The following is a 12,826-nucleotide window of genomic DNA, read 5'->3' on the forward strand; positions in this document are numbered from 1 at the left end:
CAAATGTCACCGTTGCCAAGATGTGGGAGTGCACACAAAATAATAATAATAATAATAATAATAATAATAATAATAATAATAAATCAGATATGCTGACATTAAAATGTGTCTACACCTTCAAATGAGGCAGAGCTGACAGAAACAGCAGGTTTCCCCAAAGCTATCCTCCGGACTCTGGAGAAACCACAACACTGTCATTAACAGTTACTCTCCTCACAAACACACCAGCATCAGCTGGAGGTATAATTGCCCCTGCTTCTCCTGTAATCTTATACTTTACCTGCTGTTACTGTCAGACACTTTCTCCACCGAGACGACGAGACAGCACGGAAGAGAAAGGAACGCGGAGGAGGAGGGGCTGTGGTGGAGCGAGAGCCGGGTACGTGTTGCTTGTGTGCTGTCAGATACGTGTAAACCAAAGTAACACGGGTGGTGTACAGAGAGAACGCAAAAGCAGAAAACATGCCAGGAAATCAAATAAGTGTGTGTTAAAAATCCCACATCCCAGGAGCTCTGCTGAGGGGCTCCGGCGGAGGAAAATCTTGTTCTTCCTCGTTGAGTGATTAGAAGAAGAGCGCAGAACATGACCTACTTAGTAGAACTTTTTAAAATACAAGTTATCAGAAAAGGTGCTCACAAAGGCAGCGTTAGTGAGACAGGTGGGAGGGAAGTCCTCGTGGATTTAAGGTGCTGTTAGTGCTGCACAAGTACCTAGAACAGCTTCCGCCGGGACTGTGGGAAGCTAAACCTTCTCATTTCACTTGACCCCTTCTGTTTAAACAACCTATTATCGGTGCTCCTCCAACGTCAGCAAGAACACTTACTGATCCGTGATCGGCATGAAAAATGAGTGCAAAAAGCTACGAATGAAACGTGTACTGAAACCTTGAAAAGCCCGCCAGGTGAGGTTTTAAAATGTTCTGATAACCCCCAGGGTTGTTTGAAGTAAGTGCAGACAGAGAAGCATCAAAAGACAAAAAAAACATAAGAAATCGGCTTTCTGAATGTTTGTGCCTGAAAACGGAAAAGCACTTCGTTCCTGCACCCCGTCACAACTCCATCCTGCAGATGCACAGAGCCCATGAAGGAGAATCACTTTAGATCTGCTGTAGAAATGGGCCCGCCTCTGGCTCTTCTTAATTTCAGGCTATGTTTGTGCAGCTCTTGTGGGTTTACAGAAGGCCTGCAGGCATTCTGTCTCATCTGTCGAGGTGGCTTCTGCTTGGCGCTCGCAGCAATCTGTTGGCGTGTGCCTTTTGTTCTACCTCTCTGTGCAAGAGTTGGCCACAGGTCGCAGATTACAGGCAACACAGCCATCACAGGCACACTGCTGTTCGTCTCCCTCACAACTGTTGATGCCTCGCAGAGCAGTGGGTACACACTCTTGCTCTTCAGCATTTAAAGGGTGTGTATTGTTATTTTCCCCCAAAAATTCCATCACAATTACAAAAAAACTACTGTGAATCTCGCAGGGGAAGACAGGACCTCCTTGACTTTGTGTTAGATTAGACAAACACCGCTCTTATGGTGCAAAACTAATAAGCTGCAGCATAATTAATGTCTGATTTATGCCTTCCAGCGCAGAATCAAGTTGACGGGAAAGGGAGACAAAATCAGAACCATTACAACGGACGGGGACAGAGATGGTTATCAATTGACACAGCAGACGAGGCCCTTCCTCTCGACACAGCTGAATGAGCTGATTTACATGCCTCTGAATAAGAAGTGTGAAACAATCAGTCTGTAGAAATCAGTGGGAGTCGGGCTGGGATGGCGAAGAGAATGAAAATAAATAATGAACAACTTTAATGTGCACGATGCCATGAAATATGACATATGGAGCTGCTGTGGAGAACAAGCAGACGCTTTTTTCCCTTCCCCTCTCAAAATGGTCCATTCCATTTGGAAGTTTGAATTTCCCATAAGGACGGTTCATGACAATATCACACCTCCATGGAAGCCTCATCCCACAGTCCACAGGAGACTTTCTCTCCCTTCTGTCTGCTTCTGGGGAGCTGCCATTTTATTCATTCCTCGTTCCCAGATAGATGTTTGTAATTGGAGCTCTAATTTATGATCAGGCCTTGGTGAAGGATAATGATATGGAGGATTGTAATTTGCTGATGCAAATTGTACGTTATAATGGGGAGCCATAAAAGCCCCAGCAACATCTCAGAGACTTGCCAAACACCCTGAGCGTTCATTACAGCCCTCATTAAAACATCCATGTCAGCACTGGGAGCTCTTACAAATGGAAGGAGCATGTAATTGCTGCTTGATTGTGGTATATGTAACATATGATAAAGTGGAATTACCACTTTATTTGTCTACAGTGTCCGTGAAACTTAATGGTGAGAAAGCCTTTGGCAAACAAATCCTCAGAGCACACTTTGATTGTTACATTATAGGCCTATTTGTTTAAAGTGGGGCAAATGTGAGTTAGGGGACGGTGCATTCAGGACAAACGAGGAACGATAATAATCAAGGTTGGGCTTATGGGGATAAATGTAAGGCTTTTACCCAGGAGAGCCGGTGTTTCATTTGGACCAACTTCCACACGGGTGATAGCTTAGAGCTCCGAGAGGGAATACATTAACTGGATTTAATACAAGAAAAGGTCATTATTGTTCTTTTTCCCTCCCAAAGTCATCATCACGTACTTGCTTTAAGGCTGGTACGGTGAAACTAAAATAGGTTGGAACGCACCACTGAAGTCACATTCACTGGGGGAAAGTAAACTACAGTAAATTAAAATTTATTTTGCACTAACACTTTTCTATATAGAGCTACTCTCAGTTCAGTCAAACAAATGTGTTATGTGAGCGATTCAAAGCCTCATCATTAAGTGATAAAAGCATGTAGGTTTGTTTAGAATAAGTGAACTATGCTGCAGCTTTTTTTTTACTTGTCAGGATTTACTTGCCTTTTTATTTAAATAACTTATCCTGCAGGATGGTTTGTATGGAACTAGGATTGGGACAATATTACATTTAACTTGTACCAAGTTTTGTAACTTGTAACATATTTTGTAACTGTGACTTTCGTTTTGTAACACGTAACGTTTGTTTTGTAACAGACAACTTTAGTTTTGTAGCATGTAACTTCGGCACGTAACACGAAACTTTGATTTTAACTGCAAGTTACAAAATAAATGTGCAAGTTTCGAATCACAAATCTCAGTCTACAGTTACAAAACTCAAGCCTACAAGTACAAAAAAATGTTGTCCCAATTATAGCTTGCTTCCAACAGGAATTGTCTTCAACAGGAATCCAAGACTCATGATTGGGTGATCAGACAAAGAAGAAGAAGAAGAAAATATCATTTCTATAGCACCTCTCAAGATAAAAATCACAAGGCGCTTCACAAAAACAAAAAATGTAAAAATATAAAAAAGGATTTAGAAAATGATTAAAAAGATATTTAACTCATTCGCTGTCAGCTGTTTCCTGATCGGTAAAGCCCTTCGCTGCCAGCGTTTCTCACCATTTTTACTGTTTTTTAAGAGTCACAGAACGTTGCGCGCTAGGATGACGTCAACGCCAAAACAACCAAAACAACCAAAACAAAGCGGAGGCTCACCTCTTACATCAGGAAGAATATGCGCGTTTCGAGCGTTATCCATTCTTTCGTAATCCGTTGTTGAATTGTGATCAGCAGAAGCTTTTCCGGTTCGTGCCTCACTTTTTTACAGCAGCGGCCCAAAATGATCTCCTAACACATGGATTTTCTGCTTCCTGATCACGTGACGTGTGACGTATGCGGATGATGATCAGCTTCAAAGCTAAGATGTTTGTTCACACAGTGCGGGGGCTCGTTCCGAGGTCCACACAGTAAAAAAAAAAATGCAAATGACGACTTTAATCGTCATTGGCAGTGAACGGTTAGATTTAAAATACCACTACCTGGTAAGGTCATTATTGTCTGCTACGCAGACGACACCCAGCTCTATCTGTCATTTCCACCAGATGACCACACTGTCTCTGCACAAATATCAAACTGTCTCTCTGACACATCAAAATGGATGAAATCCCACCATCTCCAACTCAGCCTCTCTAAAACTGAACTACTTGTCATCCCAGCAAAACCATCCATACAGCACAATATCTCAATCCAAAATGACTTCCTATCTCTGGCTCCTTCAAAGGCAGTTCGGAATCTGGGTGTTGTGATTGATGAACACCTGAGCTTTAAAGATCATGTTACCTCTGTATAACATACGAAAGATCAGACCATACCTAACACAACATGCCACCCAGCTCCTGGTGCAATCTACTGTCATCTCCCGCCTCGATTACTGCAATACCCTTCTAACTGGTCTTCCAGCCTTTACTGTGAGACCTCTTCAAATGGTCCAGAACGCAGCGGCATGTCTGGTCTACAATCAGCCAAAAGAGCACACGTCACCCCTCTGTTCATTGAGCTCCACTGGCTACCGCTAGCAGCACACATCTAATTCAAATTGCTAACACTAGCATACAAAGTCCGAGATGGTACGGCTCCCATCTACCTGAATCCTCTTGCAAAGGCTTACATCTCGGCCCGGCCGCTCCAGTCATCACAGGATTGTCGGCTAGCAGTGCCTACACCACGCTCAGGACAATCGAGGCTCTTCTCATGCATCGTTCCACAAATGTGGAATGACCTACCAAGCAATACCAAAACAGGGGCTTCCTTTTCAATTTTCAAGAAACTCCTGAAGACCCTGCTCTTCAGAGAGCATCTTCTAAACTAGCACCCTCCCTGCACCTGTCCCCCCTCTCTACTGTCCACTTTAAAGGAGACCACTGAGTCCACTGATCTCAGGCTCAGGGGGAGAGAGTTCCAGAGTCTGGGGGCCACAGCAACAAATGATCTGTCACCTTTGGCCTTTGACAAAGCCAGTCATTGGTTCTTTGGGAAGGAAGCTAGAATAGATGTGTGTTTTGGGAGTTGGGATTTGAAACTTGTACATTGATTGTTTTCTGCAAGTTACAAAATGAAAGTGTCATGCTACGTACCAAATGTTACGTGTTACAAAACAAAAGTTAAGTGTTACAAAACAAGAATTACACGCTACAAAACGAAATTTACAGTTACAAAACATGTTACAGGCTACAAAGCTTGGTACAAGTTACATGTAATAATGTAATATTGCCCCAATCCTAGTTCCATAGTTTTGGGTTGGTGCAGCGCTAACGCACCTCCATTAGAACAAAGCCTCAGTTGCCCTGCTGAAAGTGAAGTTTCCCCCCTCAGCTCTGAATGATAGCAGGCCTCAATCTTCTGAGCTGTGTGTGCTCAGCCACTGGAAAGGGATTTTCAACCGTGCCATTCAGCCTGGGCCCCAGAAGCCTGCAGCCTTTATCTGCAGACCTGCTGATTGATGTGTTGTGGGACCTGCTGTGGTTAACAGCAATTTTATCTGTTGCTAGCAGCAACCGCTCAGGTCCCTGGTGCGCAGAGAGCAGCGGGGCCCAGGATCTGAAGTTGGACCACACACAGGGATAAACAAATAGATTTCTTAAGGTGGACAGCCCTCATAGAGGGGCCCTGACACACAGTGCCCCACCCTGACACCAGGACAGAGTCAGCGTCTCGGCTCAGTCCTGCTGGGCTTCTGGTTTCTGTCACTAATTTTCACAATGTGCAGAGACAGTGTTATGGAGACACCTGCAAGGCCACTGAAATGTAAACAGACAAGAGGAAGCAGACAGAACAATATCCTGGATAATAAGAGACGGTTAAAACACTCCAGTTGGTGCAGAGGAAGAAAAGATTCTTCCCACAAGATGCAACACTCAATTACCTTTCATTTGCTGAGTTTAGCATTTAATCCAGTGATTCTGTGTCGCTCTGTTAAATAAAGCGTGAAGCTTTTAATAGCTTCTATCATAATTAAGTGATATAATCCCTGTTCTTGATAAAGATCGTTTAAAAAGCCTCATCACTCAAGAACTCAATGTTTTTGTCACAACGTGGAGGCTGTGAAAGCCAAATTAATTTAAACAAAGATGTTTGGGGACGCACGCGTAACCGTGGGATGGCTCTGTTCAGAGAGGAGACTCGTTTAGCGGTAAACGTGATTACGACAGCCCAAACAGGGGGAATGCAGAATGGGTGTGTCTGAGAGCTGTAAGCACTCTTGCTGAACCAAAACAGCCCAGCTCAGGTTTTACTCCCTGACATTACAGAGATAAACCCTCCCCAAACAGACGAGTCAGATTATACTGTCACAGACAAAGCTCTGTGCTTTTATCATCCATGAAAACATGAGCCAAAGCTTGGCCTTGGGTGGTGTCAAACGATGGAGGCTGGGAGACTTACGCATAATCACTTCATCTGAAAGGAAAGAGTGTTGTGTGCTGTTTTGTAAGCTTAGCTAAATTCACCCCCTCACCTCTTATAAAATGCACCCAGCCCAGAGGTAGAGACAGGATGGGCAGATAGCTGCAGAGAGATTTTGTGACAATTTCTGTCTCTTGCAGCACCTATATCGCAGGCGCAGAGGAAGATGTTGGGTTCTTTATCTAGGAGCCCCTGAGAGTATGATAAATCGCCTGTGCCCAGACACATCTCTGCTGGAACAACAGGCGGGGAGCCGTGCAGGAAACCAGGCGCAGATATTGTCTCCCCAGCACAGCTAAAGCTATAATGAAGCTTGCGCAAAGTAGACAGGAAAGCGCTGACCTGATAAACAATTCTATATCAAGTCTTTCACACAGACTGAGATAGTGAGGATCAGTCATGCTGCTGCATATCAGTTCTGAACTCAACGCTCCTTAGATTAGTCCTCTCATCAACCCTCCATCGCCTGCTGGAAGGGGGCCGCACATTCCGCAATCAGGTGAGAAATAAAGTTCCACATAAGCAACCCAAGGCAGTTTATAGCTACAAGGGGAAATCATTCCAACATGGGAGGCCACCAGCTCTGAAACAGAACTGTTTATTTGAGAGTAGAGTACGAGTTAAAAAACCAAAATTAAAATTAATCTACTATCGGAAATCAATTAATTTGGTTGTGGAAAGTGTCCAAATTTTTAACACTGCTTTAAATGGGAAAAAGCTACAAACAAACATAAAAGCATCCATGCTACTGCCTCCTGCACCCGTTTAGAGAGCTGACATCACAAATGAGTGAGTCTTGGTAAGAAAATAGAGGAATGTTGCAGCGGTGGAAGCTAGGCTAAGCTGATGGGTTACTATAACTAGCTGGAAGCTAGCAAAATTAGCATTAATGAGCTGAGCGGTGATCAACTATCAGCCACTGTTTTGCATTTAAAACAGGACATCTCTGCCCAAATGTACAAATCTGATTACTAGTTCCATGTTTTGCCCAATGCAACCATGCCTCATCCACAGTAAATCGCATCTAATGGTTCACTAATTCTGTTTTTATACTGAAGCTGTCAAATCCCAAAATTCTGACACTCGCTATTGGATACAATCAACCTCACATCCTATGTTTTGAGATTTATTATCATTTTTAAAATAAATAGCATATATGTACAGGGACTGACATAAAGATTCAATGAAATGGTCTCAATCAAAAAAAGGGAAAAAAAAGTTTGACACTATTTAAAAAGAGCCCGATAAAGATATTTATGACACCAGTTTAAATAAATGAAACAGACCATAATGGCATTTTCACTGAACGGCATATTCTCACCTGTCTGCTTAGAAAAACACTCGTCAGTGACCAAAACATGTTTGTGACCCCTGGGCCGGACTCTGCCAGGGTTCACTGAAAACATCACTAGTACGTCTGTTCTAGAATACCGAGAAGGTGTCGTCTTTGGGGCCTAAAGGTGACAAGTGAAAAGGAGATTTAGTAAATAAATGCATAAACAAAAAAAAAAGGTCCCGTTCATTTACACAGAGGGGGGGGGGGGGGGGGGGGGGGGGGGCTGTTGTGTTTCGGCTGTAACATTCATCCCATCATGTTCCCAGCTAACCCCAGCATAGCAGCTTAAATCCCTTCTGTTTAAGGAGGACCGTGACCAGTTCTTGAGGCCCTCCATCCATTATTTGTCAACACCATCAGTGGCCGCTGGTACCCTGACATCCAGTTCATTTACCCTTCCTGACCCACCACTATGCCACTTACGCACTAGCTCCACTCCACTCCACTTCGCACCGCCCGCCCCAGCCTGGCCGCGTTCGTTCCACACTGCCTTAGGGATGTAGACGTGATTGAGCACATGGACGTGCTCCAAAATTGGCGTGAAAAATACAAATATGTGATGTCATGATTGCATTTCCAAGCACATGGGTGGGGAAAAAGAGCACAGAGATGTCTGCGGTGTCTTGCTTTTGGAGACCTGATCTGGTATTATATCCTGCTTTGTTGTGTCTGGCTGCACTGTGTGTGTGTGTGTGTGTGTGTGTGTGTGTGTGTGTGTGTGTGCGCGCCTCCTCACAGCAGTGAGAGACAGAGAAAAACGGCTTCAGTCAGAGGCTCGTTAACCCCACAGCATCCAGAATGATAATGAATCACTTATGTGGGAAGCCCCCGCGGACTTATTTTATCTGCCAATCGGAGGCCCCGCCCAATGGTAGGCATGGTTTTGAGCCAGCCAATCAGACAGCAGTGGGTGTGTTGGACCAGAGAAGGGCTCAAAAGACGTTGTGCATGGAATAAGGCTACCTAAAGGAGAAGACTCCAAACCCAGTCCAGGCGGAGTAGAGCCGATGCTAATGTGCAAGTGCCATATCCACCCTTCTGTAAAGATCTATCCAGCCCCTGGTCTTTCCTCCGATACCCTCTAAGCATCTGTCTCACACTTCCCTGTAGCCTTCCTGACACCCCCCCCCCCCCCACTCCCCGCATACACACACCAAAACCATCATACTGTAAAAGCCTGAAGCCCTTACAGAAAAGTGGACCCTGCAGCAGAGCAGATTGAGAGTCAGAGCTCACTACCCAGGAGGTGCCTAAAGGCTACAGATAGCAGCATCACATATCAGAGAGGGAGGCAGACAACATGGAACCTTCCGCCCTGCACACTAGACTTTCCTTTGCTTGCCTCCTCCTCCTCCTCCCACACCAGCACCTCCAAGCCAACTCCACCTCCATGTTTGCCAATTCTCTCTCACTCTGAACTCCTCCCCTTCTCCTTCCAGATAAAGAGAAGCCCCCGTTCCCTGCCGACTCAAACTGGCAGCTCAAGCCAAAGGGCTGCAGCAGCTTTTTCTGGGGGTCTTGTTTGTTTTCATCCATCTGTGCGTGCGAACCCCCAGGGGGATGGGAAAGTGACATGTTCTATTAAAATAGCATTAAAAACAAACCGTTGCACAGAGATCAATGCCTTCTGAAGTCATCTTTGTTCAGTGCCATAGCTGCAGTCCTTTGAGGCAGTTTAAGGATGACAGACCATTTATAGTTGTTTTGTTTGTTTAGATGATTACTTCCGAGCCTCAATAAGACCTGCCATATGCCACTCATGAGTAAAAGTAGCACACTTTAAGCAGCGCTCTTCTCGTGAGTTTCCCTTTCAGCAAAGGACATGAAGGACAAGTGCTGTCTGCACTACCCTGGGACTAGACACATGATGGAAACTACAGGCGGTGAGCAGCGTAAAGCTACACTTTGAGAACACAGTCAGTTAAGGAAGCGGAGACTTTGAAGGGATAAAAATAGTTCTGCACTGACAATTAGTGAGCAGCTGTATGCTTTCCAAGACGTCACTTAATATTCCTTTAAGTGTGTTTTCATCTACAGGACAAACTCGTCTAACATTCTTTAAAGTATGTTTTTATACCTGAGGAGACTTCAGGTCTACCTGAAGGTGTGCAGCAAACGCATATTGGTTTCTACAATTATGGGATGTTGTGTTTATATCACAGCGAGCAGAAGAAATCCCCTACTGACAGTTAGTGCAAGAAGATATAAAGCTCTGACAGACAAATTGCACCGCTGGTGAGCAGCGCTGATCGATGCCAATAAAAAGAGGCACTTTTCGCCAAGGTAGCGCAGGACACCTTCCCGCAATTTAATCAGTCAGCCATTCAGAATTAATGGTCCTAATATCATGATTTTTTCTCCATTACTCTATTTAACATAATTAAAATGTTGAGCGGCAGGGCCATAAAGCGGGTCGTTGGAGATTGTAATTCTGCCGTAAAGCTATGAAGCATGAAAATGTCACTTACCGAGTAGCCGCGGCCTGACAGAGAGTGAGTGGAACTCTGTAGGGAGAGAGAGGAGAACACGGGTGACCTTTAAACAGTGTTTCACTCGCTCACACAGACATGATGAAGCAACATCGCTTTAATATCAATATTCACGTTAACCTTTTATCCACCCTGCCCTGCGCCCCACACCTGCACTCGTTCCTCGCTTCAATCCAGCCCGACCGCAGGAGGAGTTCGGCTAAAGGGCTCCAACAAACCCCGTCTAGAACGCTCCTCTCACGACTTTCATTTAAGCGTGTTTATCAGTGCGAGTCGTAAATAAATTAAAAGCAAAGAACTTGAGTGTATTCTCTGTGTTTCTGGAATGTTTTGACATGCACTTTCCTGTAGAGATGACTGGTAACCAGTGACTTATTGTGATCGTAAAAAAGGATTCAGTTGGTGGTTTTTCAAAATATGAAAAAACAAATTAGTTCCAGTGGATATAAATAAAAACAGACACAGATTAAGATTTACTTCGTCTCATTTGACGAAGCCGTTTTTTGCTTTTTCCCCTATGTCGTGTTTTGTAACTTTTTTTAAGCATTAGCTTTGCACAGAAACACAAAAAATTTCAAAGTAAGAGCATGAAAATATTCTTGGTTAAAAAAGAAAATCCATTTTCAACTTTTTAAGAAGGTTTTTTATGAATTATGTGAAATTCACGACACAAACTATTTTTAAACTGTAAAAAAATGACTTTATGCCCATTTATTTATGTACTTTATATCTTATTATAAATAGTATTAATGTTTCTTTAGCATGTTTTCTGTAGAATGCATCAGAAGTGTTTTGGCACGTCCAGCTCTGCTTGCATTTTCTAACGCGGTTCTTTAAATGCTGAACAAGGCAGGGTTGGGACTAAAAAAGGCTGGGTTTTCTTCTGTTCTCTAGCTCCGTGTGTCAGTGCACAGCACGAATACCAATCTCCAAATCCCTCCCTCCACTTCCACTTTTCACTGCTTTTATTCCTTCGTCTAGATTGGCAATTTCTCCCCCCGGTCTCTGGAGGGGACTTTTCTGCTAGACCAATTTCATCCATAGGTCCACCTTCAATCTGAAACGACCTCCCCCACACCTTCACTGCCACTGCCGTCGTTGTTCTGCACTTTCCCAATGCCCCTTAACCATTCACCCACACCTGCTTGAGGCATCAGCCCTCATCAACGCCTGTGTGCCCTTCTGATTTGCAGGACAGCTCCTGTGGTGCCGATTACGGAGGAGTCCTGCCGCGAACCGGAAAGCAGGCTCTGTGGGAATCAAAAGGCTATTCCCACTCTCCCCAACCCCTCTGAAGCCCTCACCACTGCCACTGCCAGAGGAGGAGTCCACAGGGCAGGGCAGGAACGACGCACAGAAGGCAAAAATCTGTGGACACAAAAGTGTGCTCCAGGGAGAATGTAGTTTGGATCTGTGTGTGCATGCTGTGAGCCAATTTACACATACATGTGTGTTTGCATGAGAGCTTACGTGCATAGGTGGAGGGTGGCCAAGGCCATTTGGTATTAGTCTTACTATGTATAGTTCATTCAACTTGGAGCATTCTGAGCAGAAAGAGGGGCTTATTTAAATGATAATGAGGGACAATCCATTGGATTTAGTGCTGGTGAAGGAGGGAGAAAAGAGGGAGGGAAAGGGGGATCCATTAAAACGCCAGCGGTTCATAAGCCATAGGGTCGGCATACAGCTAAACACTCTCTCTTAAAAGCCATTATACATGGCTCTCAATGGATTTCTGCAGCGCTTAGGACTTCAAAAGGATTTAAGAACCCACCCCAGAGAGGGAGTGTGGGGGATGGTGGCAGACAAGTGTGTGTGTGTGTGTGTGTGTGTGTGTGTGTGTGTGTGTGTGTGGTGGCTGTGGTGGTTGATGGCGAGAGGAACGGGGCGGATGCCTGCAGCATTTAAGGGTTAACTAAACAGCCCTGGAGAAGAGAAATGTTGCTAAATCCACCCCCTAATCCTCTCCCCATTTTCATGCCCCCTCCTCCACTCTCCTCACAGAAAAAATAAAAGAAAGGAAGAAAAGAAAAACACGGCAATAAGAGGGGAGTGTCCAGTCTTCCTTTGACCCAGACAAGTAGTCTTAACCACTGCAGGGATGCAAGGAGGCAGGCCAGTCGGAGCTTCATGGAGGGATGGAAACGTGCTCCCCCTGTGGTAGAGGGATGAGACAGGTGGGTGGGTGGTTTTGGGTTCACGTGGGAGGGTACTGGTGAGGATGTTAGAGCCCCAGAGCAGCACCGTAAGTGCCACCCTCTTCTCTGCAGGACACAGATGCAGTGGAAGCCACCCCCTTCACCACCTCACATTTCCCTAATCCCCGTGTGGCTTAGTGACGGAGCCCCGCTGCTCTGCAGGCACAATCACCTAGTCAAAATAAGCAGATAAAGACCCAGCCATGGCAATGAACAAACAACATCCCCTGCAATTTTTTTTTACCCCCTGCTCCTAAATTGATGCATGACTGTTTTTACAGGCGGGCAGGCGGGCGCGTCCGCATGTCGCATTTGTCTCTATTTCCTCTGGCGGTAAGACAAGAGAAATCCATTTTACTCGTTGCCGATGCAGCATCATTAGTTGAGAGCTCTTAGAGCTGGGGAGCCACTTTGATGTGGTGGAGCACATTTTATGAAAATTAGCAGCACTTTCAGTGTGGTGGTGGAGATTTCATGG

General features: G+C 44.9%; 1 protein-coding gene across 8 annotated transcripts in view; it reads right to left on the reverse strand.

Moving 5' to 3' along the window:
* fbrsl1 (fibrosin-like 1) overlaps window positions 1-12,826 on the reverse strand; it is a 356,228-nt gene that overhangs the window by 156,201 nt on the left and 187,201 nt on the right. For all 8 annotated transcript variants that reach the window (XM_054731281.2, XM_054731279.2, XM_054731286.2 and 5 more), the window contains exon 4: window positions 10,130-10,165. In XM_054731281.2, coding sequence (XP_054587256.2) covers window positions 10,130-10,165 — 36 coding nt within the window. The remainder of the gene's footprint in view (window positions 1-10,129; window positions 10,166-12,826) is intronic.

Source organism: Nothobranchius furzeri, chromosome 17, assembly GCF_043380555.1.
Source record: "Nothobranchius furzeri strain GRZ-AD chromosome 17, NfurGRZ-RIMD1, whole genome shotgun sequence".
Classification (NCBI taxonomy): Eukaryota; Metazoa; Chordata; class Actinopteri; order Cyprinodontiformes; family Nothobranchiidae; genus Nothobranchius; species Nothobranchius furzeri.